Source organism: Sorex araneus, chromosome 4 (genome assembly GCF_027595985.1).
Source record: "Sorex araneus isolate mSorAra2 chromosome 4, mSorAra2.pri, whole genome shotgun sequence".
NCBI lineage: Eukaryota > Metazoa > Chordata > Mammalia > Eulipotyphla > Soricidae > Sorex > Sorex araneus.
The window spans coordinates 142,505,311-142,532,326 of NC_073305.1; the positions used below are offsets into that span (position 1 = coordinate 142,505,311).

At 36.9% G+C, this 27,016-nt stretch overlaps 1 protein-coding gene across 4 annotated transcripts; it reads left to right on the forward strand.

Annotated features, from left to right (window-relative positions):
* Positions 1-6,583: 6,583 nt before the first annotated feature.
* LOC101538378 (amine sulfotransferase-like) lies at positions 6,584-25,749 on the forward strand. Of its 4 annotated transcripts, none has more exons than XM_055136527.1 (7): positions 6,584-6,625; positions 11,970-12,118; positions 12,865-13,073; positions 16,534-16,660; positions 17,440-17,534; positions 23,977-24,160; positions 25,408-25,749. In XM_055136527.1, exons 2-7 carry the CDS (start codon positions 11,980-11,982, stop codon positions 25,527-25,529), a joined length of 876 nt encoding a protein of 291 aa, XP_054992502.1. In that variant the 5' UTR covers positions 6,584-6,625; positions 11,970-11,979; the 3' UTR covers positions 25,530-25,749. The 4 variants fall into 4 exon arrangements, with proteins under 4 accessions (XP_054992502.1, XP_054992501.1, XP_054992500.1 ...); XM_055136526.1 differs by lacking the exon at positions 6,584-6,625 and adding an exon at positions 10,903-10,975; XM_055136525.1 differs by lacking the exon at positions 6,584-6,625 and adding an exon at positions 10,940-10,989.
* Positions 25,750-27,016: the final 1,267 nt, after the last annotated feature.

Below are 27,016 nucleotides of genomic sequence, written 5' to 3' on the forward strand. Positions count from 1 at the left end.
CATCACTACCGCACCATATTTGATGAGGTTCAAATATGGTGTTAACCATCAGAGCACCAATAATGGCAATTGGAGGCTGCCCTAAAAGCCTCCATTCCTTTCAGAGATCCTGACAAGCTACCCAGAGTATCCCGTCTGCACAGCAGAGCCTAACAAGTTACCCTTGGAGTATTCAGTATGCCAAAAACAGTAACAAAAATGGGCCTCATTCCCCTGACCCTGGAAGAGCCTGCAATAGGGCAGCATTAAGAAGGATGAACAAGGAGAAGCTAATAAAATCTCAGGGCTGAACTAGGCTGCCAAAATGAAGAAAGACTAAAATGACTGTTTGCAGTTTTAACACATATATGCTGGTATCGAAAGCATCCATCGAGGACCTGATGGTACAAATATGGAGATCAAGTATGATGTCATCACATTGACCAAGATGAGAAGGAATCAAACACATTACGCCATGTTCAGCACTGGAGAACTGTTCCTTGGAACATGTGACAGCAGAGACGTCGGTGGTATTGGTGTCCTTGTCAACACGAACTTGGCCATGAGCATTGATTTGTTTGAATGCCTAACAAACCGAATAGGATGCTTACATTTGAATAGATGTGGCTTGTTGCTGGCAGTTTCTATCTTCATTGTCTATGCACCAACATCCAACTACAAAGATGAAAAAATTGAAAAGTTCTACATGGAGCTGGAGCAGTTCTATAAAGAAGACCACACCTTCTAGAAGGTCATTGTTGGTGATTTTGACGCCAAGATAGGACCTAAAAGGTCACCCAAAAAACTCCACATCAGGACCCATGGACTAGAATGGAACGAACAGGGTGAGAGACTGTCTGAGTTCATCATGTTGACCATGACCATCCATGGTAACTCACAGTTCCAGAAGGCCAAATCTAAATGCTTGACATGGGCGTCTCCCGGTGGACAATTCCACAACAAAATTGACCATGTCATATTCAATTGTAGGAAGCCAGATGTAGGAGGCCATATTTCAATCCTGGCTCTTATCTTCAAGAAAGGCAGAGCCTGGCACTTCTCCAACAGGGGCCTAATTAAAACTTCTCTAACAAGGTCGCCGCTACTGACCTGACTGACCTTACCATCCCACTAGCCGACACCTGTGCCTGACATGATACGGAGTCTGGGCACGCATACCACTACCTGCCTCCCAGCAGGCAAGTATAAAATGCTGTAGCTGCCAGTGAATAAAGCCTTCTCTTTTTCTCCTCCTTCCTTCTGTCTCTGCGTCTGTTCATTCGGCTGCGTCCCCTCCTCAGCCCCACCAAGGGTCCTACCTGCTGGACAGGGCGGGGCCCTCACACCTGGCGCCCAGCGTGGGGCAATAGGGGACCACCGAACGCCCGGTCAAGTTCACGTCGGCCGACGGACTCACGAAGAAGTGAGTATCTCTGAGGGTCGCCTCTCTCTTGGCGCACACCCTGAGGGTCGCCTCTCTCTTGGCGCACAACCTGGTTTGGGACCGGGCTCGAATACAGTCTCGTCACACCCTGGCATGAGACCAGACTTGACAGTATAGTGTCAAGGACGAGACAGTCACTGGCAGAAAGTCTTGAATTCCTTTGTCTTATGTGTGTGTGTGTGTGTGTGTGTGTGTGTGTGTGTGTGTATGTGTGAGTGATTGTGCAGTCTTGGACGTCCTCATCCTTGTACTGAGTCTGTGGCTCCACGACTTGGCATCCTTAAGATCCCTTTAAGGTTACGGAGTCCGAGTGGGCTGTCTGCGATTCCACGAGGAACATATGGTCTAGGGTGGTGCTGGTTTAGACACCGGCCACAAGTCACCTCAGGCTGATCCACTATGGCTAAGTTCCTCACCGGCCAGACATGCATCTGAGTGGTTTGTTATGAGTGCCCCCGTCCCCCCCACCCTTCTCGTGCCTTTTGTGCTTTCATTTCTGCCGAGTTAGAGAAACAGCCTGCCAGTGACCATTTCTTTCTGTACTTTAATTTCCGTCGAGTTAGCTCAGAAACAGCCTACCAGTGAAGATAGCCACTGGTGGAAGGCTTGAATCTCTTTGTCTTGTGTTCTCATTTCTGTCTAGTTGGCAGAAACAGCCTCCCAGTGAAGACAGTCACTGGTGGAAGCTTGAATCCCTTTCTCCTGTGTTCTCATTTCTGTCTAGTTGGCAGAAACAGCCTCCCAGTGAAAACAGTAACTGGTGGAAGCTTGAATCCCTTTCTCCTGTGTTCTCATTTCTGTCTAGTTGGCAGAAACAGCCTCCCAGTGAAGACAGTCACTGGTGGAAGCTTGAATCCCTTTCTCCTGTGTTCTCATTTCTGTCGAGTTGGCAGAAACAGCCTCCCAGTGAAAACAGTCACTGGTGGAAGCTTGAATCCCTTTCTCCTGTGTTCTCATTTCTGTCGAGTTGGCAGAAACAGCCTCCCAGTGAAAACAGTAACTGGTGGAAGCTTGAATCCCTTTCTCCTGTGTCCTCATTTCTGTCTAGTTGGCAGAAACAGCCTCCCAGTGAAGACAGTCACTGGTGGAAGGTTGAATCCCCTTCTCCTGTGTTCTCATTTCTGTTGAGTTGGCAGAAACAGCCTCCCAGTGCCCCTTTCTCTTTTCTCTTCTTGTTTTATGGCCTGCTTATCTTCTGTCTCCTTCGTCTGTGTTCACACCTGGGAAATCCCCGTTGTTTGCATCGTTTTTCTCACTATCCTTATTTTTATTACCATTTGCATTTTCGAAAGGTGCTTTTCCCGCTGATAGAGATAAATTCCACTCCCTTACTTCCTAAAATTATGGGACAAACACTTTCTAAAAAGGAGCCCTTTGTCAAAGCCCTGAAAAACTTCCTTAAAGACCGTGGAGTAAAAGTAAAGAAAAAAGACCTAGTGTAATTTTTTCTCTTTATAGAAGATATTTGCCCCTGGTTCCCTCAGGAGGGGATTATTAGTGAAAAGAACTGGGCCAGAGTAGGTGATTGTATGGAAAATTATTATGAACAGTATGGTCCTGAAAAAATACCTACTTCTGCCTTTTCTTATTGGAACTTAATAAATGAGACTCTTAAGAGGCAACAAAGACAGCCAGAGACTCAGCACCTTGTTTCCGAATGTGAGACATTTTTGAGGAAAAGGTATAAGAGTTCTAAGGCTCCCTCAGTCTGTAGGAATGAGGCCCCTCCCATGCAGGAGGCTGACTCCTCAAATTCCGCCACTATAGACTCTGACCATCCTGCTCCCCTATCTGAGCCCTCCCAAGCAAAGGCGCCTCCGAGACTTTATCCTGTGATTTCTGGCATCTCTGATCCCCCCCCTCCAGAATCCGAATTCCTGCCCCCGGAGGACGGGGCTATCCTCGAAAATGAGGTGGCGAGGTATCAGCCCTCAGCCCCCTGGCCCCCGTCAGGAAAACAGCCACCCCCTTATCTGTCCCACGCCACTGCCTTTTTTAATTCCTCCTATGACACCAGTGAGACAGTCCGCCAGCTTGCCCGGGACACTGCTGCTTTACGCGCAGTTCTCCAACAGAAGCAGGAATATGTCCAACTTTTGACTCAAATAAGGCAGCTGGATAAGGAACTTGTGAGTGCCCTGCAGCCTTCTACCCTCTCTCGAGGACCTAGTCTCTCTCAAGGGCCTAGTAAGAAAAGCTCAGTCTCTCCCTCACCCCGCCACACTCTAGTTTTAAAACCCGTGGCTGCCTTCCCAGTTACCAGGTCCCATTCTCGGGCCCTCAATTACCCCACCTCCACCACGGCTCGACCCGATGATGATTCCTCAGATAGAGAAGCTGAGGAGGTCTATCAGCCTGAGGAAGGGGCATATCCTGAAGAGGTAAATCACCCTCAGGACGTAACTCCTCAAGCACCAATCCGCCAAAGCTACAATAGATTAAAATTCGGGGATCTGAAAGATTTAAAGGCTGCTGTCTCTTCTTGCGGCCCCACTGCTCCTTTTACGCTTGGCCTCTTGGACTCCCTTAGTGAGGGATGGCTCACGCCAAACGACTGGTTCTCGGTCGCTAAGGCTGTCCTGAGTAGAGGAGACTATCTCTTGTGGAAAACAGATTATTCTGATCAATGCCAAGACATGGCACGCAGCAATGTTGCGGCAGGAGGCTCTTCCTCATCCTGGGTCTTTGCTAAACTTCAGGGCCAAGCACCATTCGATTCTAATGAGGTGCAGGCTCAATTTCCCCCAGGGCTACTTGCCCAGATACAAACGGCTGCCCTCCGGGCCTGGAGGAGGCTTCCCTCTAAAGGGTCAGTCGTAACATCCCTAGCTAAGGTTCATCAGGGAGCTAATGAGCCCTATAGTGATTTCATAGGGCGCCTCACGGAGGCAGCTGAAAAACTTATGGGAAGCGAAGAGACAGATAATGAGCTGATCCACCACCTGGCCTATGAGAATGCTAACTCCACCTGCCAGGCCGCACTTTGCCCCCATAAGCGTGGGAAGACTCTTTCAGAATACATCAGGCTATGCTCTGATGTTGATCCCACCACCCAAAAAATAGGGCTTGCTATAGGGGCTGCTTTCAAACAACTTGCCATTCAACCAGCGAACAGCCAGAACAAGTTGTGCTTTGGCTGTCAAAAGCCTGGACATTTTTCAAAAAACTGCCCCAATAAAAAACCGCGGCCCAGACCTAAAACTGCTCTCTGATGTCCTGATGGATCTATCACATCTTCCAGAAGGGCAATGGAAAAGGTTATCCACAACTACTCAAAGAGATCTACTCAGAATGGATATGTCGTTACCAGCATTCTCCCTTCATCCATTTGTCTGTTCTTGGGAACTCAAGTTGTTTTCAGATTCTGGCTATGGTGAATAGTGCTACAATGAACATAGGAGTACAGATGATGTTTCTGCTGTATGTTTTTGGGCTCTCAAGGTATATTCCAAGAATATACCTGGTATAGCTAGGACAAATGGGAGCTCAATTTCTAGTTTTATGAGAAACATTCATATAGTTTTTCAAAAAGGCTGGACCAGTTGGCGTTCCCACCAACAATGAAGGAGAGTCCTTTATTCCCCATATCTATGCCAACAATAGTTGTTTTTGCTCTTTGAAATGTACGCCAGTCTCTGTGGTGTGAGATGATATCTCATTGCTGTTCTGATCTGCACCTTCCTGATGATTAGTGATGTGAGCATTTTTTCATGTGCTTTTGGCCATTCAAATTTTTTCTTTGAGAAAGTTTCTGTTCATTTCATTGGCCCATTGTCTGATGGTATTGGATGATTTTTTCTTGTACAATTCAACCAGTGCCTTGTATATCTTTGATATTAACCCCTTATCAGAAAGGTATTAGGTAAATATCCTTTCCCATTCCATAGGCTCTTTGTATTGTGGTCACTGTTTCTTTTGAGATGCATGAACTTTTTAGGTTAAGGTAGTTCCATTTGCTTATTGTTGCTTCCACTTACTTGGAAGATACCTTTCATCTTTGAAGATACCTATAGCTTCAATATCATGGAAGATTTTGTCTACCTTTTCTTCAATGTACCTCATGGATTCTGGTCTGATGTTGAGGTATTTAATCCATTTGGATCTGACTTTTGTGCCTGGTGTTAGGTAGAGGTCTGAGCCCATATGTGTTTTTTTGTTTGTTTGTTTGTTTGCCCATAGTTGTCCAGTTTTGCCAGCATGACTTATTAAAGAGGATTTTTTGCTCCAGTTCATATTTTTTGTTTCCTTATCAAAAATTAAATGATCATATATTTGAGGTTGTGTGTAAGGATATTCAACTCTATTCTATTGGTCTACAGATCTGTCTTTATTCCAATTCCACATTGTTTTAATTATTACTGCTTTTTAGTACAGTTTGAAGTTGTCCCACACACTTCATTTAAATATTGTGCTTTACAAAATTGTTCATGAAGATTTGTTACAGGCATTCATTCCTCAAGTCTACCCCAATAGCAGGCTTACAATAATTTACTTTAAATGACTTGTTACCACTAAATGGTTAATAAAATGATAAAAATGTTTCTGTAGAAGAAAATTTTTGAAAAATGTTGTATCTCAACAATGGAGAAATTAAGTCCTTGTCTCAGGTTTTATTAAGCTATTGTTGCAAGTTAACCTTCTATGTTAATGTTTTTGTTAGTTGAGTTGGTTGGTTCCTATACAATATCACATCCATCCACTACTGGGAAGTCAGTGTTGTAGATATTGTAGATGTCATGTGGTCATGTTCTCCAGAAAATCCAGAATTTTTAACCAGGCAGTCTGGCTAGAATTACATATCTAACTAGATAGTGGCTTTAAGGTGTGGGAGCTGGTCCAACCTACTCCAAGATTGTCCCAGAGGTCTCAGCTGGGAATGGTGTCTGAGACATTTTTAAAGGTAGTTGATGTCCTTCAAGATATATTTATGTGTCTTTGGGATAGGGCTTGTAGATGAGCTTACAAGACAGTGGTGGTGGTTCATGGGTTTGATTACCACTTCTTCCAGAAGTATGGGGAGGTAGGGGAGGTCACTCATCCTGACTCTGAGAAGGTCTAAAGTTTTCAGCCACCTGGACCCATGTACCTGAAGTTTTCGACAGATTAAGTTCTCTGTGCAGCTCATTCTTAACGTGGCAAAGTCTGACTGGAGGCATGGCAGTGGCTTTGGGATGTGGAAGCAGTTGCCGGGGCTTAAATCATGTAAGTTTTTGCTACATGGATATTACTGTAGGTTAGCATGTTGAGCAAAGTCAGCCATTAGAAGAGATAGGACATAAAATAATCTCTCTCATATGTGGGATATAAAAAATCATAGTAAGGCAATAATAAATTGTCACTGACAATAGAAACTGAAAATTGATCTAGAAAACTGAGCTAACTATGGCAGAGAGATGTTGGGATTGGGGATGGGAGGGCAGAGACAACAGTAGAGGAAAGCAGTCACTCTGGTGGAGAGTATGGAGTTGGGATGTTATATTCACGGTACCCTATCATTAACAGTATTGTAAATCAAGTTGATTAAAATTTTTTAAAAAAGAAAACAATACAAAACATCAAAGAAAGAAGAAACTGGATCTTCAAAAGAATAAACAAGATTGACAAATCCTTTGGCTAGACTTGTAAGGCAAGAAGGAGAAAACAAAACAAAAAAATGGATCAGGATGTAAGGGAAGAAATTGTAACAAATATGTCACAAACTCAAAATGTCATAAGTCCTCATAAACTACTGTATGCTAAGCTGAAGTACTTAGAGAAAATGGGTAAATTCCCGAAACATAAATAACTTTAGATTGAATCAAGTTGAGGAGGAAAACCCAAATGACAAATTTAGGTAAGGAAGTTGGAATTAAAAAAATCTTCCCAAAAAGAGTGAAAGTAAACCATTTAGTTACCACAAATAAAAAGTAACTTAAAGTCAATTAAACACTGAATGTAAGATGTAAAGCTCTAAAACTCCTGGGAGAAAATACAGGCAGCTCATACCTTGATATATATCAGGTCCAGATAGGTATTCTAATGAGCTCTACCTAACCTTTAAAGAAGTACTAGCTGTACTTCTCAAGATCTTTCAAAATACTTAAGAAAGAGCAGTCACTTAAAACAGTTTTCAGGAAGCTAAATACCTAATGCCAAAATCAAAGATGTTGCTTTGAAAAAGGAAATTATACATGATGTCCCTGATTAGCATTAATGCCAGAGAAAGAGAGGGAATCAGAGAGAGAGACACACACACACACACACACACACAGAGAGAGAGAGAGAGAGAGAGAGAGAGAGAGAGGAATCGGGGGCTGGAGTGGTAGTACAGTACACCATGAGTGTAGGACCAGGAGTAAGCCATGAATACTGCCAGGTATGGCCCCCAAACAAACAAAAAGGACATTTAGATTTCATGTCAGTGAGTGTTCTCGCTGTCTATACAAAATTCTCCAGAAGCCAGGCTTGTGAGATAGTACCATTGTTAAAGTACTTCCTTGGCACTGAGTCACAGCCAACCCTGAGTTTGATCTGTGGCAGTTCTATGACACTGTCAAGCTTTACCGGGAATGATCCCTAAGCACAGAGCTTAGAGTAAATTCTAAACACAACTGGGTGAGGTCCCAAAACAAAAAAACTAAAAACAAAACAACAGACACTGTAAAAAAATGGAATAGAATAGAGATCTTAGGTAAACATATGAATATGGTTCAATTAAGCTATAAATATTAGCTAGTTATATACAAACGAGTAAAAGAGTCCCTTTCATAGTGCTGCTGGAAAACATGATAAACAAATGTGAAAGAGTGAACATGAACCTCTTAGTTACCACAAACAAAAAGTGATCTTTTAATTTTTAAAAAATTTTATTGAATCACCGAGAGATAGTTACAAGCTTTCATATTTGGGTTATAATCTCACAATGATCAAACACCCATCCCTCCACCAGTGCAAATTCCCCACCACCAATATCCCTGGTATATCCCTCTTTCCCACTCTCCCCCTGCCCCCATGACAGAATATAATAGAATACAATAGCCAGAATCTGAAAAAAACCCCAGTGCCCGAGAACAGATGACTGGTTAAAGAAACTTTGGTACATCTATATAATGGAATACTATGCAGCTGTTAGAAAGGATGAAGTCATGAACTTTGCATATAAGTAGATCAACATGGGAAGTATCATGCTAAGTGAAATGAGCCCAAAAGAGAGGGACAGACATAGAAAGATTGCACTCATCTGTGGAATATAGAACAACAGTGGGAGGCTAATACCCAAGAATAGTAGTATATAATACCAGAAGGTTGGCTCCATAGCTTAGAAGCTGGCCTCAAACGCTGGGGGAAAATTATCCCAGATAGAGAAGGGAACACCAAGTAAACAAAAAGTGATTTAAAGTAAATTAAAGACTGAATGTAAGGTGTGAAGCTGTGAAACTCATGGCGGAAAGTACAGGTATCATGCTCCTTGATATAGATCTGGTGAATTTTTTTTTTAATCAGACAACAAATGCCAAATAAACTGGCAGGGTAACATTTTGCATCAAATTAAAAGAAAAAAATTTGCATAGCAAAGAAAGTCATAATTATTTGTCAATATTCAAATTCTTCCAGACTTGGCTAGACACGACAAATTCGACCTGTCACTGGCAGCATTTTGAAAAATCTCCAGTGTCCTTTGAGTACTTTTTTACTTTATAATATAATAAGACTTTATATGATCAGTTTTGCTTTCCTCCCTCTTTTCCTACTCTATAGTAAGCAATTTATCCTGACTCCAAATCTTAGAGAATGATGTTAGACAACAAGCTCTTGACTTTACTTATGCTCATTTCTCTGACTTTATGCTACTAAGTTCTCCCAGCAGAAGGAAAGGGGAGAAAATATAATATGGCATGATTTTATGTGGTAAGTGTTCTCAGCTACTTATTTCTTGAGGCTCTTAAGAAAAATAAAAATATATAGTGAATTAATATGAAGTGAGGAACAGGAAGCTGTTGTAGCATAATTACTAAGGGCTTTCCAAATTCTTTTTTCAATTTCACCTTTAGATATTTTAAACAGATCAGTACAGAGGTGGAGACATGTCAGGGATTAAAGTGTCTATCTTCTTCATGGCTGACATTGGGTTGATTCCAGGTACTGTATATGGTTCCCTGCGCACTGCTGGTTGTGGCTCCAACTCAGTGGCTGGCTGTGGCTCCCAGTAGACAAGCAGACAACTACAGAAACACAGGGCAGCATTTCAAAATTTTTAAAACTGAAAATTTCTAAGCATTGGAAAATTACATGGAAACAAAAAAAAGTTAGTGACATTCACAGTAACTAGATGAACTTATCTTTGTTCGCTATAGAAATGAGGAAAGTAATGCTACTGTAGGAAACAGATGTATACTGTCCTTTTCACTGTAGTGTTATTACAAAGGGGTCTAGTCAGAGAGAATGGGGAAATTATCTGATATGCAAATGGTCTCTTAAGCATTTTTATGAAAATGTGCATTAAAATCAGAAAGTATGAACTAAACTGTTTATTTTAATAATCTACTTCCATGGATTGATTCATTTCAGGTTATGTCACTTACCCCCAAAAAGATTTAAAACCTTAATACATAAATATTATCTGAAACAAGATATGGTTTAAAACTTATAAGCTTTAAATTACCATATGACTAATTCCTTTTAATACTAGAGAAGAACTGTGAATTTAAAGGATTAAATATACCCTGGGATAAAATTGTGTGCTAAGTAGAAACCTAAGAACAATTATCAAAGAGCAGATTATGTGTGCAGCAGATGACAAAAGAATGAATGCAATGTCCAATAGACATATTAGGACAGGTCTGAGAAAAATGCCAATTATTGCAGAACTCTTGCAATAATAACTCTGGTTGAAGGCCAGAGAGATAGTATAATGGGAAAGGAGCTTGCCCTTGCGGAGGTTGGGGGAAGGGGGAAGTATACTGTGATTCTTTATGGTGGAAAATGTGCACTGGTGCAGGGATGGGTGTTTGAGCATTGTATGACTGAGACTTAAACCTGAAAGCTTTGTAACCTTCCACATGGTGATTCAATAAAAGAATAAATTAATTAAAAAAAAAAAAGAAAGGAGCTTGCCTTGTCTGCTCTTTACCGGGTACACTCCCTGTTATTAGATATGGTAACCTGAGTGACCTCTGAGTGTAAAAACTACAAGCAAACTGAGAGAAGTATAAAATATTTTAGTTTCCAACTGTCATGCCCATGGAAGTTGTTGTTTTAATTTTCAAGTATGTTTGTAATTTCTTGCATAGTGGCCAAAGTTAAGTAACATGACTACCATTCACCCATAGTTCCTTTTCATAACAACTTTTGATTCCTTTTTTGCTTTGAAAAAGTAAATCAGTAAGCTTCTATGAATGTCACAAAGTATTACTCAACATTTAATCCGAACTGAGCTACCTGCTGACTGCTTTAAACACTTCTCATTGGTTAAGAAAATTCTGCATTGAGTATTTATATCTCTGCAATACATCAATTCCTATGTTCTTAAAATTGCAACGGAAGTGGATTTTGCTTCAAACAGATCTGCAAACAGTGAGTAATAAAAGGTTAGACTTACACACTGCCATTAAAATCTTTCTCATCAGAATACAGTAGAATGCATTTTCTTTCACCTCAATATTCTGTTTTCTGCTCACCTGTGGATTTCAGCATAAGAATAAGAAGAGGGCTGGCAGGTAGTAGTCTGGTTTAGGGTAGATGCCTTAGCATGTTATTGACCTAGTTTGGATCCTGCACCACATGGTTCCCCTGGCATCATATGGTGCAGTCCTGTGTACTGGCTGGCTGAGAATATACAGCTGTAAACTCAGTCTTCCTGATCACCACTTGGAGCTCACTCCCCCCACCCCCAAAACACACACACCACCACCTCACCTGTCCAAATATCAGTGATAAAGAGACACATGATAGTCACTTTCTCTGTACAATTCTTTCTCCTATACTCATCAGAAATGCATGAAATATATGACATATCATTACTGAGAAACACATGGATCTACTTGGTACCCTATGTCTTCTTGCCTTGTTCTAAAAACACTACAGCTTTCTCTTGTGAGACAAAACATAAAAGAAAAAACATAGTCTCAAAAGGCACTCTTCAGTGATGTTCAGACTGTGTGATCTGTCTGGTTCTCTTTACTCTTTGCTTCCAGTGCCTAGAATTGATGGGTTGAGGGGTCATGTTTAGCATTGTGGAGTACCGTTCTATGTCTGTCTGTCTCTTTTGACTCATTTCATTCAGCATGATACTTTATGTCATCCATTTGTAAGCCATTTTCCCTAAAAACTGCATAGTATTCCACTGGGTAGAAGTACCATAGTTTCTTCAACTACTCATTTGTTCTTGGGAATTTGTGCTGTTTTCAGATTCTGGTTATTTTGAATAATGCTGCATTTCATAGTGAACAAGTTAAAACACATATGGTATTTAAATGGAACTTGCCACAGTTTTACCACTCAGTAAGTGCTAGTAGATTATCATACAATTCTAAGAACATGAAATAATTTTCTCTCTTTTTACTTGTAGGTGAATAATTATGGACAATGATGAGCATTTACTACACTTTAAAGGCTATAATTTTGAACGATCCATGGTTGATATTGACTTCCTAGAGAATCTAGAGGATTTTGAAATTAGAGATGATGATGTCTTCATAGTTACATACCCCAAATCTGGTAAGTTTGAAGTATGGAACCACCTGTTATCAGTCTTACTTCTGGTTTGGTAATAAATATGAACAAATGTGCCTTTTCTCAGGTATTTTATGTATGTATTCATGTGTTAAGCTTTGTAGGGAAACAGTATGCTATTGTATAAGAGAAATTAATATATGAAAGGGATCTTGAGCTCTCAATTTGCCTGTTTTCGAAACATTAAACTTCAATAAAGGGAAATAATAAAAGAAACAAACAGGAAGACACATAGACGTATAAAAGGAAGAATGCAAAAAGACAGGAAGTTGAGAAGTTTTAATATGAGTCTCTGTACTGGAAATATAACAACCATGGTTCTCCAGAGAGGAAAATGGAACTAAGAAGTCTTGATTTATTCTTTTCAGTTTCAATGTAAGATAGTAAAAAACAGGCAAATTCACAAGGCTACTAAGAGCATAAGAGAAATTAAAGGCTCCAAGTACTTTAGAGATGCATAGCATTTAAAAATGACATTTATTATTAAAAATTAACTTGAAAGCTTGTTCTTCAAGTCCATATTCTCCCTTGAACATATTTCACTTGTTTGTCTGTTTCTTGGCTTGCTTATTTCCATTCTGGGATTCTTGAATACGTACTTCTCCTTCTCTCTCACCTCACATCTTTCTTAATAAGTTTCAGTAAAAGCTTCGTTGCTTCACAAAAAAAAATAATTAAATAAATAAAAATTAAAATGAACACAGAGTTGAAAATGATTCCTTGTTTTTCAGGTACCATCTGGACTCAGCAGATATTAAGTTTGATTTATTTTGAGAAACATCGTAAACAAGTTGAAAATACGGAAACACTTGACAGAGCTCCCTTCCTAGAATACAACATACGCAAGGTGGACTTCACCAAGAAACCATCCCCTCGAATTTTCTGTTCTCATGTGCCGTATTATTTAGCACCAAATGGTCTCAAGAACAAAAAAGCTAAAGTATGTCATAGAATAGCTTTTAGCACAAACAAAAATACCTGCAAGTCTCTTTCTCCATCTCCACTCATCCAAATCTTTTAAAAATTATTATTACAAGTTTATATTATTGCTTTATTCAGGAGGGGCTCGGAGATGGTACAACAGTTAGGTGCTTGCCTTAGTCCCAGTGCCATGTGATTCCGTAAGGAATACTGTGCAGTGGTCACTCCAGGTCCCTGATTGCAGAGTAATGTTGTATGCTCAAGCCCCTGCATTAAACTGGTGCCCGGTGGATTAATAATCTATGGAATGGACCCTCTGGCTCCTGTAGAATCACTTGGGAGACCCCAAATATAACCCCTGTAGAATCACTTGGGAGACCCCAAATATAAATAAAAGAAATGTGAAATTTTAGGTAATTAAATTATGCTACCACACAGATTTTTTTGCTTTGTAATCATAAAACACATAGCAAGTTTTCTTTTATGTAAGCCCTTAAAATCGTATTTTAAATGTTTTAGTACGATTTTATATGGTGATAAAATATTTAAGGAGTATTGTTGGACAACAATTATGCAAAAGTAGTAACTGAAATATTTTCACATTTGTTTCCAATGAAATATTTTCCTAAAAGAGGACTTTTCAGTTTAAAGTTTCCAAAGATTTTTAATATGATCTTCTTAGGTACTATCTACTGTTTTCATAATCTAAAAATTTATGTTTATCAAACAACATTTAAAAATATTTGTTTCTTCACATGTTCTTCAATGATTGTCATTAGCAATAATTTGTGTATCTTTTAATTTTAATAAATTAGAATGCAATTTTTATATATATCCAAACTTTTAAATATTATTTTTGCTTTTGTGCCATTTTTCTTTAGCTTGTCTTTAACTTTATGGTTTTTTTCTTAATTTTTAATTTTCTTTGCTTTTTGGGTCACACCCAGCGATGCTCAAGAATTACTCCTGGCTTTTGCACTCAGGAATTACTCCTGGCGGTGCTTGGGGGACCATATGGGATGCTGGGGAATCGAACCTGGGTCAGCAAGGTGCAAGGCAAATGCCCTACCTGCTGTGCTATCACTCCGGTCCCACACTTTATGGTTTTTAGAAGCATTTCAGTGATGCATCTATTTTGCCAGTATGTCTTTTGTTTAGAGATTATGTAGACTTCTTATTTCTAAACTGTCTGTACTGTGTTGTTTGGAAGCACTGTCTATTGATCTTATTTTCATACTTTTTCGATTTTGTGTCTTACTGGAAAACACTTTCCCCACCATAATAGTTATATAATTTCTCCATCTCTCTCTATATATATACATGCTTATTATATACAGCTTTGTGTTTTAAATAAAATTATAATTGTATAATTCTGCATTATGTCTAAAATATAATTGTTTCATTCTATTTTGCAAGAGCATCAGCATATAATTTAGGTAATTTTTGCTACTGTTTTTGAAATCTACCCTATTACATAATAAGTTTCCATAGTCTCTTCCTTTGATTTTTCAATATTTAAACAAAGATTTCTATTTCTGTAGTTGAAATCTATAGAAAAATGTAATAGCAGTGATAAAAAACATTCTTCATTTAGCCTTTACTCCAGTATTTTTACCCTTTTATTCTGAATTATTCTTTGTTTGCAATTGACTTTAGGAACATATTAGGAACAAATATGCTGATAATTTCTCTACTCTTTTTTACATGAAGTTTACTTTTGTTTTTCATTTTGTTGTTTCCAGAAAAACACTAATGTGAAATGACATTTTTTTGCAACTATGATAAAAGCCAACATTTCACCCACTGTAATCTTGAATGCAATAAGACTTACTAATAATTTAATCACTTTCTACTTATAGATTGACTCCTAACTAAATGTAATACTTATTTTAGCACACTGCTAAAAAATTTTGAAATTTTGCTCATTAATTTTACAATAATAATTATACTTTTAATTGAGCAAATATATTATAAGAAAATGTTTTAGAATTATAATTTGATACCAATTTAATGATAGGTATTGGTATGAAATTATAATTTTAAAACATTGTCTTATAAATAAATTTACCCAATTAAAATTGTAATATATATAATGGGCTGGAGTGATAGCGCAGTGGGTACTGCATTCCTTGCACCCTGGTTTAAATCTGCTGTCCCTCTTGTAGAGCCCCACAAGCTTCCAAGAGTATCCCCCCTCACAGCAGAGCTTGGCAAGCTCCCCATGGGGTATTCAATATGCCAAAAACAGTAACAAGTCTCACAATGGAGACGTTACTGGTGTTCGCTTGAGCAAATTGATAAATAACAGGACAATAGTGCTACAGTCCTACCAATTTAATATATGACCCAAGAATAAAATTGCAAAGCCACAAAGTATACATATCTTTAAAACAAAGAATTTGTACCAGTTTTTCATGAAACAAGGGTTGTATAAATTTTTTCCTAGTCATTTTTCCTAGGACATTTAAATTTTTCCTTCTTGTATTTTAATTTTCAACTAACTATATGATTGAATTTGCATTTCCCTAATGACTAATAAGATTAAGAGTATTTCTGTATGTTTGTTGATCATAATTATTTCTTATTAAGTAGTGCTTTTGTGTTTTTTGATCCAATTTATTGTATATTTGTATTATTGATGTGCTTTATGTGCATATTCTGGAGACTAATCTGTTACTGATCATATGTGTTGTTTATCTTACATTTATTTCTTTTCATTAGAACCATCTATTTAAAGTTAATTTAGTCAAATACAAAAATTTGTAATTTAGTACAAATATTTCTTGAATGAGAAATACTTCTCCAAAAAAAAGAAAAATAACTTTAATATCAATTCTACTTACATACTTAAATCCTTAATCCATTTGTAAATTTTAATAGTATGGTTATTTGTATGCATTTTATTTTAGTAAATAATGATTTTTAAACCATCCTTTTTTTGTTTCTTTGCTTTTTGGGCCACATCCTGTGGTGCTCAGGGCTTCCTCCTGGCTCTGAGCTTAGGGATCACTACTGAAGGGCGTCAGGAGACATATTGGGTAACAGAGATTGAACCCAGGTTGGACATAGGAAAGGCACTCATGCTAATCTCTATACTATTTATATTACCTCTTCATCCCCTTGTATTTTTTAATTAGTTTTTGCTTTCGTCACTATATTTCAATGAAACTTTACATATTAAATCTCACTTAATTTCCATGGTGGGAAAATTTACCAGGTGACTAATTTTCTATGTTAATAAAATTCATATAAATAATTTAACTTTTTGATATTTGTCCTATGTTCTTGTACATATGAAGTGATATGTGAATATCTACTTGATTTTATCTTTAAAATAGTACAAACTAATGACAATATTAATTACCATGATTAAACGAAATAAATGATTATGCATTCATGTCATGATGTGTTATTTAGGTGTTTAAGAAACTTTGTATAAGTCAAGAATTAATAAAATTATTTCATTCTTCCTCCTACAGATTGTTTACGTCTACAGAAACCCCAAGGATGTTATTACCTCATATTTTCATTTTTCAAATTTGGTGGTTGTATTAAGTGGATATGAAAATATGGATGCTTTCATGCAAAATTTTCTAGATGGAAAAGGTAACTGAATTTATTTAGTTTTTGTCAAATTTGTAAATTCTAGGAAAATATTTTGGAAGATGGAGAAAGGTAAATGATAGGTGGAATGCATATGTTACTACATCCGGGTAATTTAACCTGCCACGTCATGACTTTTTATCATTATCTGATGATGGAGATTTTCGATGTTGCAAAATCATGTGCTGCTGAAGCAGTATTTTGATTGGATTATAAGAGAACTTCCTGGGATCTTGCCATCCTAACTAGTTAGAGGCACGTTAGAAGCATAAGTTTGTGCATAGCTATGTATAGAATTATTGTACCTTTTGTAGCCTGTCATCGTCCTGATCAGGAATCATGTGGCAGTGTGGTATGTTCACTCTACTACAGAGAGCAGAATGGTGCACAAGTCTTGTGGAATATAGAACTAGGATGTCACTCATTTAGAAGATTATATTCATGTTCTGTTTCATTATTGATAACTGAAGTTGTTTATCACAGATTTAAAAATAAACAAAAGCAAAATTTATGAGTTGTTTGAATGTGAAAGAAGTAATAAAGGGATCCTGCTTAATCTAAAGGAAGTCTTAAAGCTTTATCTTTTGGCTTACTCTTTTTCACTGGTTTTTCACAGAAAGAGTAGTAAACAAAAAATAGATTTTAGTTAAGTCATATTATTCTTTCCCCAAACTTCATTTTAAAAGGGAGCACAGTTGTCAAGAGGTGGAGCTTTCTTTAGAAAGGCTTCTGCTTAAAAAAAAAAGAGCAACACACTTACCTTGCTACTTATTTCCTCACAGTTGTAGGAAGCATTTGGTTTGATCACGTCAAAGGCTGGTATGAACACAGACATAAATTTAATATTATGTTTGTGTCATATGAGGAAATGAAGAAGGTAAGAGAAGCATTCTTAATATGTTGCTTTGAAACCTTTCTTACCTTTGTATCAATGACCTACTTTTTCTCTGTTATAGTCACTTCTAATAGCCTTTTATATGTACTAATTTCCTGCTCAGCCGTAAATTATTGGTCTTCATAAGGATTTTCTTCTCACTACATAGTTATATTTTGTGATTCATTTTTATGTAGGCAGAGTAAAATTGCAGGCTTACATTTCTAGGGCAGCAGTTTAATAAACTTACATAAGAGTGAGGGCATTCTGGAGCAAAAGGGCAAAAAGTCACCAGGATATGGTGCATTAGCCAGAGGAGATTGTGTACTGTGAATAAAATCTTGTTTTATTTTTAAAAAATGCACTGTAGCACCGTAATCCCCTTTTTCATCGATTTGCATGAGTGGGCACCAGTAATGTCTCCATTGTGAGACTTCTTGTTACGGTTTCTGGCATATTGAATATGCCATGGGGAGCTGCCAGGCTCTGCCTTGTGGGCGGGATACTCTTGGTAGCTTGCCGGGCTCTGACAGGGATGGAAAAATCAAACCCGGGTCGGCCACGTGCAAGGCAAACTCCCTACCCACTGTGCTATCGCTAGAGTCCTGATTATTTGTATTTTTCTTTTATTTATACTCTGTGGTTTACATAGTTATTAACATGGGTCTTAGGCACACAATGTTCTCACCTCCACTCCACCACCCGTTTCCCCATCCCATTAGCACTTACTCCAGATTACATCTCACTCGCAGTCTCACTCCTTGAAAGCAACAAATCAAAGTTTCATTGTTGTAGTTGGGTACCATGCTTATAGTAATGTCCAATAAAGTAGAGTAAACTACATGATGTATATATACATATATAGTGTGCATGTGTATGTGTGCATATATGTATATATATGTATATATGTATACACACACACACACACACACTTTGTCCCTCCAGACCACCTCTTCTTGTTTCCCCCTCTACTTGTTTCTTTCCTTGGCAATTTTGGCTTTGGTAACAAATAGTCTAGAACTAGTGTTTCTCTGACCTTTGTATTATATCATTCCCTAGGCATATTATTCTATAGAGTTCAGATAAGGGAGAACATCCAGGGATTGACCTTTATCTTTCTGACTTATTTCACTTAATATAAGAACCTGCAGTTTCATCTATGTTGCAGAAAATTGCATGATTTCATCACTTCTGGTGGCTAATGTACTCTATGTATATGTATGCCACAACATTATTATCCTTCAAAAATTACCAGGCACATGGAGAGCTGTTATGCTAAGCACCACAATGAGTACTGGCGTCTCTATGTCTTTTGAAACGAATGTTTTAGCGTCTTGTGGGTAATACCACACACTTGGATCTGTGGGTCTTATGAGAGCTCTAGTCTTAAATTTTTGAGGAATCCTCGGAATGTTTTCTATAAGAACTGAACTCTTATGATCTTTTGTATTTCTGAGAAATCTATTGTAATTTCTCCCCTTTCATCTGTGAACCAATTTATTTATTTTCCTATTTATTCCCCCCACTCCACCTTGTGACTCTAGAAAGAATTGGGTTTGTGTGTCTTCCTTATACTTTCAAAGAACCAGATCTTTGTTTCGTTGAACCTTTATATTGTTTTCTTGATGTCTATATTACTTATACTATCTCTCATTTTTATTGATATTTATTGGGCTAATTTTGGGACTCATCTATTGTTCCTTTTCTAGGTCTTTAAGATGAGTATTTAAGACACTGACAACTATTTTTTTCTTTCCTAATACAGGCCTGTATTTCTATAAATTTCCTTTTTAAAACTTTTTATTATTTATTTATTTATTTTAATTGAGTCACCGTGAGAACAGTTACAGGGCTTTTAGGATTGAGTCTCAGTCATACAATGATCAAACACCCATCCCTTCACCAGTGCACATGTTCCCCCAACAATAACCCCAGCATACCCCCTCTCCCACTCCCCCTCTGCCTGTGTGGCAGATGATTTTCACTTTATTCTTTCCTTACTTTTATTACATTCAATTTTTGAAACAAAACTCACTACCATTATTTGGAGTATTTTCCCCCAATAGTCAGACCTGTCGGAATGGCATCATTCCATTGTATGTTTTTTATTGTTGGTAACAAAAAGCATATAATGTTGCACAGTCATGAAAGCGGCCACCAGATTTGGAATTCTGGTATTAAGTCCAGAGGTATTTATGCCAGCAACCGCTGCATTCTGAGATTGATTTCTGTTGCGCTGTGATCAAGGTTGTTCAGGAGAGGAGGACGACATGGGCGACTGCTCAGGGTCTCATTTGGGCAGGACGCTGGGTCGGTTCTGCCTCCCCCATCGCAAGATTCCCCATGCATTCCGTCCCATCACTGCAAACTCCTACCTCTCTGTCCAATTGGTTCTGAACAGTGGCGGTCACCATGCTGTCCAGCGGGGAAAAGGCCAAGGGACAGAAACCCTTCCCCTCTCTGGGCTGCACAGGGCCGTAGCTTAGTTCTGAGTGCAGGAGTATATCTGCGAGCAGCCGCTGCATTCTGAGATTGGTTTCTGTGACTCTGGGATAATGGACACGCAGAGCCATTACTGAGCATATATTTTGTATATCAGAAAAGGTTTGGAGATGTCCCAGTCCTGCATACTGGAGCCGTATTAATAGAGGCTCAGTGTTGCCGGGGCTGCCTCTGGGGAAGGCGTGCAAGCTGTACCTTCCCCATCTGGCACCCTGGTGTTGTTGGCCTGGTATGGGATCTGGAGAAATCTCCAGCTAAATTTCCTTTTTAATACTACCTTTGATATGTTTCATAGATTCTGGTAGTTTGTTTCTTAATTCTAAATAGTTTCAAGAAAATTTTTTATTTCTTCTTGATTTCCTCTATACTCCGTTGTTATTCAGCAACATTCTGTTCAGATTTAAAGTATTGGAACTTTCCCCTATCTTCTCCTTTGCTGTTTAATTTCCATCTTTATAGTATAGTATAGTGTTATCTGAGAAGATGCTTGATAAAATTTCTATTTTTGTGATTTTATGTATTTTTTTATGTCCAAGTAGGTGATATATCCTGAAGAATGCTCTATGGACACTAGAAAAGACTGTGTACTCAGATTTTTGAGGGAATACAAGTCTGTTGCTGTCAAAAGTCCCAGGTCTTCCAGATCCCTCATTTAGGGCTTTTTATCCTTAGTGATATGCCATCTTGTTGATTTATCCAATGGTGAAAGTGGAGTGTTGAAGTCTTCCACTGTGACTGTGTCTTTATTGATGTTTTTATTACATTCTGTTAATAGTGTCTTTATAAACTTTGCTACCCAATCATTCAATGCATATATGTTGATATATGCACTTTGGGCATCAGGGCCTAGAGTTCTCTACTGGTTGCTTACCAGAATACAGTGATTATTCCTATTTCTTCTCCTTTTGCAAAAAAGCTAGTTGATCTGATTAGAGCTGTTCGAGTCTTCTTTCCCAACACCCCCAACATGCACCCTTAGCTTCTGTATTGTTTCTAACATTTCACCCTGAGTTTATCTTGGAAATTCAAGTGAATTTCCTGTAAACAGCAGAGTTTGGGTCTTATTTTCTGATCCATCCTGGCCACTCTATGCCTGTTAATTAAGGGAAATTCAGTCCATTGACTTCAGAGAAATTATTGGTATGAAGAGCTGTGTTGCCTTTTCCCAATGTGATTGTGTTCTTTTTGCATTAGGCTATTTTCTTTTTCTTGGCACTTTTTCAGTAATTCCCTGTTCACCTTTATTTAGACACCATGGTTTACAAAATTATTCATGATGATTTGTTACAGGCATTCAGTATTCCAGCACTAATGCCACCACTACTGTCACCTTCCTTCTATCATTATCTCCATTTTCCCAATCACCCGTCTAGCCTGCCCCTGAGGTACATCCCCAGTAGTTTATTTTATATTATTTCTTACCACTAAACGACTTATGGAATGATTTTTTAAAAATAGTCAGGAAAAGAAAATTTATGAATTTTTTTGTGTCTCACCATGGGGACATAATGTCCCTGTCTGAGGGTTTACTAACATGTTTCTTCAAGTTAAGTTTTCTTGCATTAATGTTTTTGTTAATTGAGATTAGTTGGCTTCTCTGTTACAAACCCATACAATCCCATACAATTGGATGTTAGTGTTGCAGAGTTAGGAGATGTCTCCAGAAAATCCAGAATATTTAACTGGGTCTTCTGGCTAGAAGCAAGGTGGAGGTTGTTGGGGTGTAAGTGTTGCTCTTGGGGCTTTGGTAGAGCAGAAACTGCTTTCTGCCTACTTGAGATTGTCTCAGAGGTCTCAGTTGGGAATCTGATATCCAAGATATTATTGCAGCTAGTTTATTTCTTTCAAGAGTTATTTATGACTCTCTGGAATAAGGACCTGGTAGATGAGCTTACATGGTAGTGTTGGTGAAATGTCTCAGTAATTTTTGAAGGGTTGGTTTAGTTATAGCAAATATCATGAACTCTTGTTTGTCTGAGACTGCTTCTATTCCTCCCTAAATCTAAATTACAGCTTTGCAGGGCAGTGAAGTATAGGTGATAATTCGTTTATTTCAGCATTTTGAATCTGTCATTTCATTCTTTCCTTGCTTGCATGGGTTTATTTGAAAATCTGTTGCAACTCTTGGAATTTCTTTTGTATTTGAGGATTTTTCTTTTCTTTTGATGCTAAGAGCAGTCAGTCTTTATCTTCAGAAATTAACATTTTTATTAAAATGGAGAAGTACTGAGATATTTATGTCTTCATCCGGTCATTATTTCCCTCTCTCTTTTCATCTCCTTTGATATTACTATAATTTGGAGATTATTCCTCTTACCCTCTTTTCTAGTCCTTTACTTCTCTTTTTTTTGAGACTTTATTATTTTTGATGTCTTGTATTTTATCTTCAAGTTCACTGACATGTCTCAGCATTCAGAATTTGATTGTTGTGACTCACTATTATACTTAAGGTTCCTTCAATATCATTTGTATAGATTCTTTCTGAATCAATTCTTTCAGTTGATTAAACTTCTTTTCTAGTCATGGCCAACACAAAGAGTGTTGATTTGAGGCCCTCATCAACCTAACTCAACAATTTTGGTAAACTCAAGTCTTGCCTAGAGTTCTGTCTCTGTCTGCTGAAATTGCAGAATTATTATTATCATTGTTATTATATTTGCTCCAGTGTTTTTAGGGTTTTCTGGGTGTAAACATGGATATTTAGATTCCTGGAGATCTAAGCATTGATTCACATTGTACAGTAAAACATCGCTGTTAATGCCTCTGTTGTTCTATTGCCATTACTGTTAGAGTTATTTAAACAGGAATTCAAGACAGAATCTCGTTCCTGTTTTTGTTGCAAGGACTTGTATGAGGTATTCTGACACAAAAGTAAGAACCTGTAGTTTCCTACCAGCCCTTAGCATGCAGTGTCTCAAAATTGGGTATCAAGCTAAAGCTAGCTAATAGAAGGATTTTGGAATTAATTCTTCTTCAATTTTTTGAAAAAGTTGCTGCAAGGCTAATGTCAAATATTTTTAAAATGTTCTGAGCTTTTCTTTCTTGGATACATACTATTATTAAAGGTGGTCCCTAGAATAACTCCGTTTTTCTTTTCAATTTTTGTGCCGCTACTGGCTGAGCTCAGGGCTTATTCCTGACTATGCTCAGGGATAATTTTGGGCAACACTATAAGGACCATATATATTACTGGGAGCTGAGTCCTGGTTGGCACATGCAAGGCAAATATTTTATCACTGTCCCTTCTCTCTGGACAGCATGAGGACCTTTTAAGTTTACAATGGTACCAAAACAATATCAATTTTGTAGAAATAATCCTTGGAGTTGTGGAATTATGTTTGGTAAAAATATATTTCAGTGTAATTGCTAATAAATTATAATATATTCAATATTGTATTATAGAAGAAAGTGCATTTGATCATTTTTCTTAATTGTAAACTAAAATAAATAATTTGAGTATGTTTGTGTTCAAGTAAATTATATTAAAATATACTCTAGTGTATAAAGTCATCTTTAACTTGAGATATTTTTAATTTGTATGAATTTGTTGGAATATCATCCTTTTAAAATAAAGAAAGACCTATAACTATTTTAGTTTTTTCTTATTAAATTTTAAGCTCAGTAAATAGAGGTAGCATATATTTACATTTCTCATCAGGTTGTGCACCATCTCAAACATAACACATTCTAAAAGTATTGGTTGAACGAATGGATCAGTGAATAAAAAAGCTGTTTTCATAAAATTAAAGAACTAGAAGTTCTAACAAACTGACAATGAAAACACTTGACTTTCTAGATAAAACTAGGATAGAATAGATCGGTTTTACACTTTAGGTTTTGAATAAGAACAGTTTTTGTCTTCTAAAATGTCACAGAGATACTAATCTGTAAATCATGCATTCCTTATAAACTGAATAGATTTTCCAACTCAAAACTCTTTCAGGATCTCAAAAGTGCTGTGCAAAATCTCTGCGACTTTCTTGGGAAAGAACTCAGTGAAGATGATGTGGATGCTGTTGTGAGACAAGCTACATTTAAGAATATGAAATCTGATTCACGAGCAAATTATAATAGTATACTCAAAAATGAAGTTGGGACAAAAAGTGATGGCCATTTTTTACGAAAAGGTAATATTCAGTGTTTTAAAGAAGCATAGGTTTTGGTGTTTCCTTGAATCCTAGTTATTAGGTTACATATAATTTAATTATATTTATTTTAATTATAAATTACATTTATAATTTTGAGGGTTATAATTCCTACATAACCCTCAAAATATAACAAATTAGGCTTTTAAAGAAAATCAAAGATCTCATCTGAAAATGTCTAATGTCTAATGCCTAAATATCCTGTTAATCTGAACAGTTTTTTGTAGAAAAAGAAATCAGTAACTAAACTTAACAATAAAGCTTAGTTTTCAGTTATTTTTTCTTCTACAGGAGCATAAATTTTAAAATATGCTAGCAAGTCTTTCCTAAATTATTTGGATATATGTGAGCAAGAGAGATTCCATTATTTTTTCTTTATTTCTCTTTACTAGTTTAACAGTACTTTTAAAGTTACATTTCAGTTTTATTTCAAAATTTGGTTTAGAATTTTTATTTTAAATCTCTGTCATTTAATACTTAATATTTAAGGTGACATAAGAAGAGTGGAAAAGAGTCTTTTATATTTTGATGGGGCTGTTACATTGCATAACATAAACATTAACACTATAAAGGTTGTGTTACTTCAAATGCAATAAACATATTAAAAATACACATAGATATCAGATTTTGTACAGGAGAGGAAATTTGGAAGTTTTTATGTTGAATAAAGTGATGTTCATTAATCAAATTTAATGATCACTGGAAGCAGCAAATATTAACTGAATCTGCTATGAATTCCCATTAACCCAATCCGTTATAAATTCCATTTTCCAGTAAAATTGTAGGAATGGAAGCTTTGGGAATCATTTTTAAATATAACTTTGTTGCATAAATATCTTTGCTCTGATTATAGTTTTAAAAATTCTGATTTATTTATAAAAATTTAAGACATACTTAATTGTATGTGTGTGTTGCAATTATGTTAAGTATCAATTATAGTTTGGTAAGAAGTATATTGCCTGTAATTTATTAAAATATATTTTAAAATGTTATTCACTTTACATATGTTTTTCTCTAAAGCAAGGTTATAATTGGATGATGGTAGTTGATGAAATTTAGGAGATAAATAATTTGCCATATTTATATAAGGAAAAATGAATTCTTAAGCCTAGTTGACAATTAATAATTATTATCTTTTCTTCGAAAGGATTGTAAATGGTGTTGGGGAAATTTTTGCCTTGAAAGATCTACTTTCTCAACTAGGAAATAACATGTACTTATCACATTAGGTACCATTGGTGATTGGAAAAACCATTTCACTGTGGCGCAAAGTGAAAGATTTGACATGATATTCCAAAGGAAGATGAAAGACATACCATTGAAGTTCATCTGGGACATAAATGAGGAGTAGAATCAGTGCAAAAGAATCCATGTAACAATCTATCAAAGAACTCATTTTAGATACTTTTTAAATTGGGCTTCCATAAAAATAAGTTGTAAAAGTTGATTAATAAAAATTAACACTCACTTCATGATTATGCTGCCTGTCTGATGCATAGTGAAACTTTAAAAATGTAAAGTACTTGGAAGATGCTGTGTATTATTATCTTATACAATAAAGAGTTGTGGGAAACTTTCAACAGGATTTGGAATATGCCTTGAGTTTTCAGTATTATGCAGGTTTTTCCTTGTTTACTATTAGGTTTAATATCAATATAGATAAAAATAATTGTATCCTTATAATTATGTTTGGACTATTTGATTTAAATTCCATCTCAAAATAAGTCAAGTATCTCTTTGATAGTTTATTAAATTACAAAGTTTGCACCAAATACCAAAGATAAATCAATCAACTAATTGTTTACTTACTTTAATACTTTGATGGGAAAACTGTATTCATAATACCATTCAATGACTAATTTAACATGTGTATAATAGTTTAAAGTTGAAGTAAGAATGCTTTGAATAACTAGAAAGTAAAAGTTAACATTTACCACTCAGCTAGAGAATAAAATTGAGTCATAAATGTAGTAAAAAAAGTATACAAATAGAATATGAAACCAGAGCTTATTCTTTTTAAAAATGTATTTATTTTCATTTAAATGTAGAAAAATGTCACAACTGTTGATACAATTTTAAAGCTGAAATTCAGTAGATAACAAAGCTTCAATACTAAAATCTTTTTTTTAATTTTATTGAATCACCATGAGACAGTTACAAGCTTTCATGCTTGGGTTACAATATCACAATGATCAAACACCCATGTCTCCACTAGTGCATATTCCTCACCACCAATATTCCAGGTATACACCCCGTTTCCCACCCTCTCCCCTGCCTCTATGGCAGACAATATTCCCCATATTCCCCTCTCTACTTTTGGGCATTATAGCTTGCAACACAGATACTGAAATGTCATCATGTTTGGTCCATTATCTACTTTCGGCATGCATCTTCCATCCCAACTGGTTCCTCCAGCCATCATTTCCTTAGTGATCCCTTCTCTATTCCAGCTGCCTTCTCCCTTCTGCTCATGAAGCAGGCTTCCAGCTATGGGGCAATCCTTGTGGCCCTTGTATCTACTGCCCTAGGGTGTCAGCCTCATGTGATGTTATTCTATACTCCACAAATGAGTGCAGTCCCTCTATGTCTGTCCCTCTCTTTCTGACTCATTTCACGTAGCATGATACTCTCCATGTTGATCCATTTATAAGCAAATTTCATAACTTCATCTTTCCTAACAGCTGCATGGTATTCCATTGTGTAGATTACCAAAGTTTCTTTAACCAGTCATCTGTTCTAGGGCACTTGGGTTGTTTCCAAATTTTGGCTATTGTGAACACTGTTGCAATGAATATATAAGTACAGCTGTCATTTCTACTGTGCTCTTTTGCATCCTCG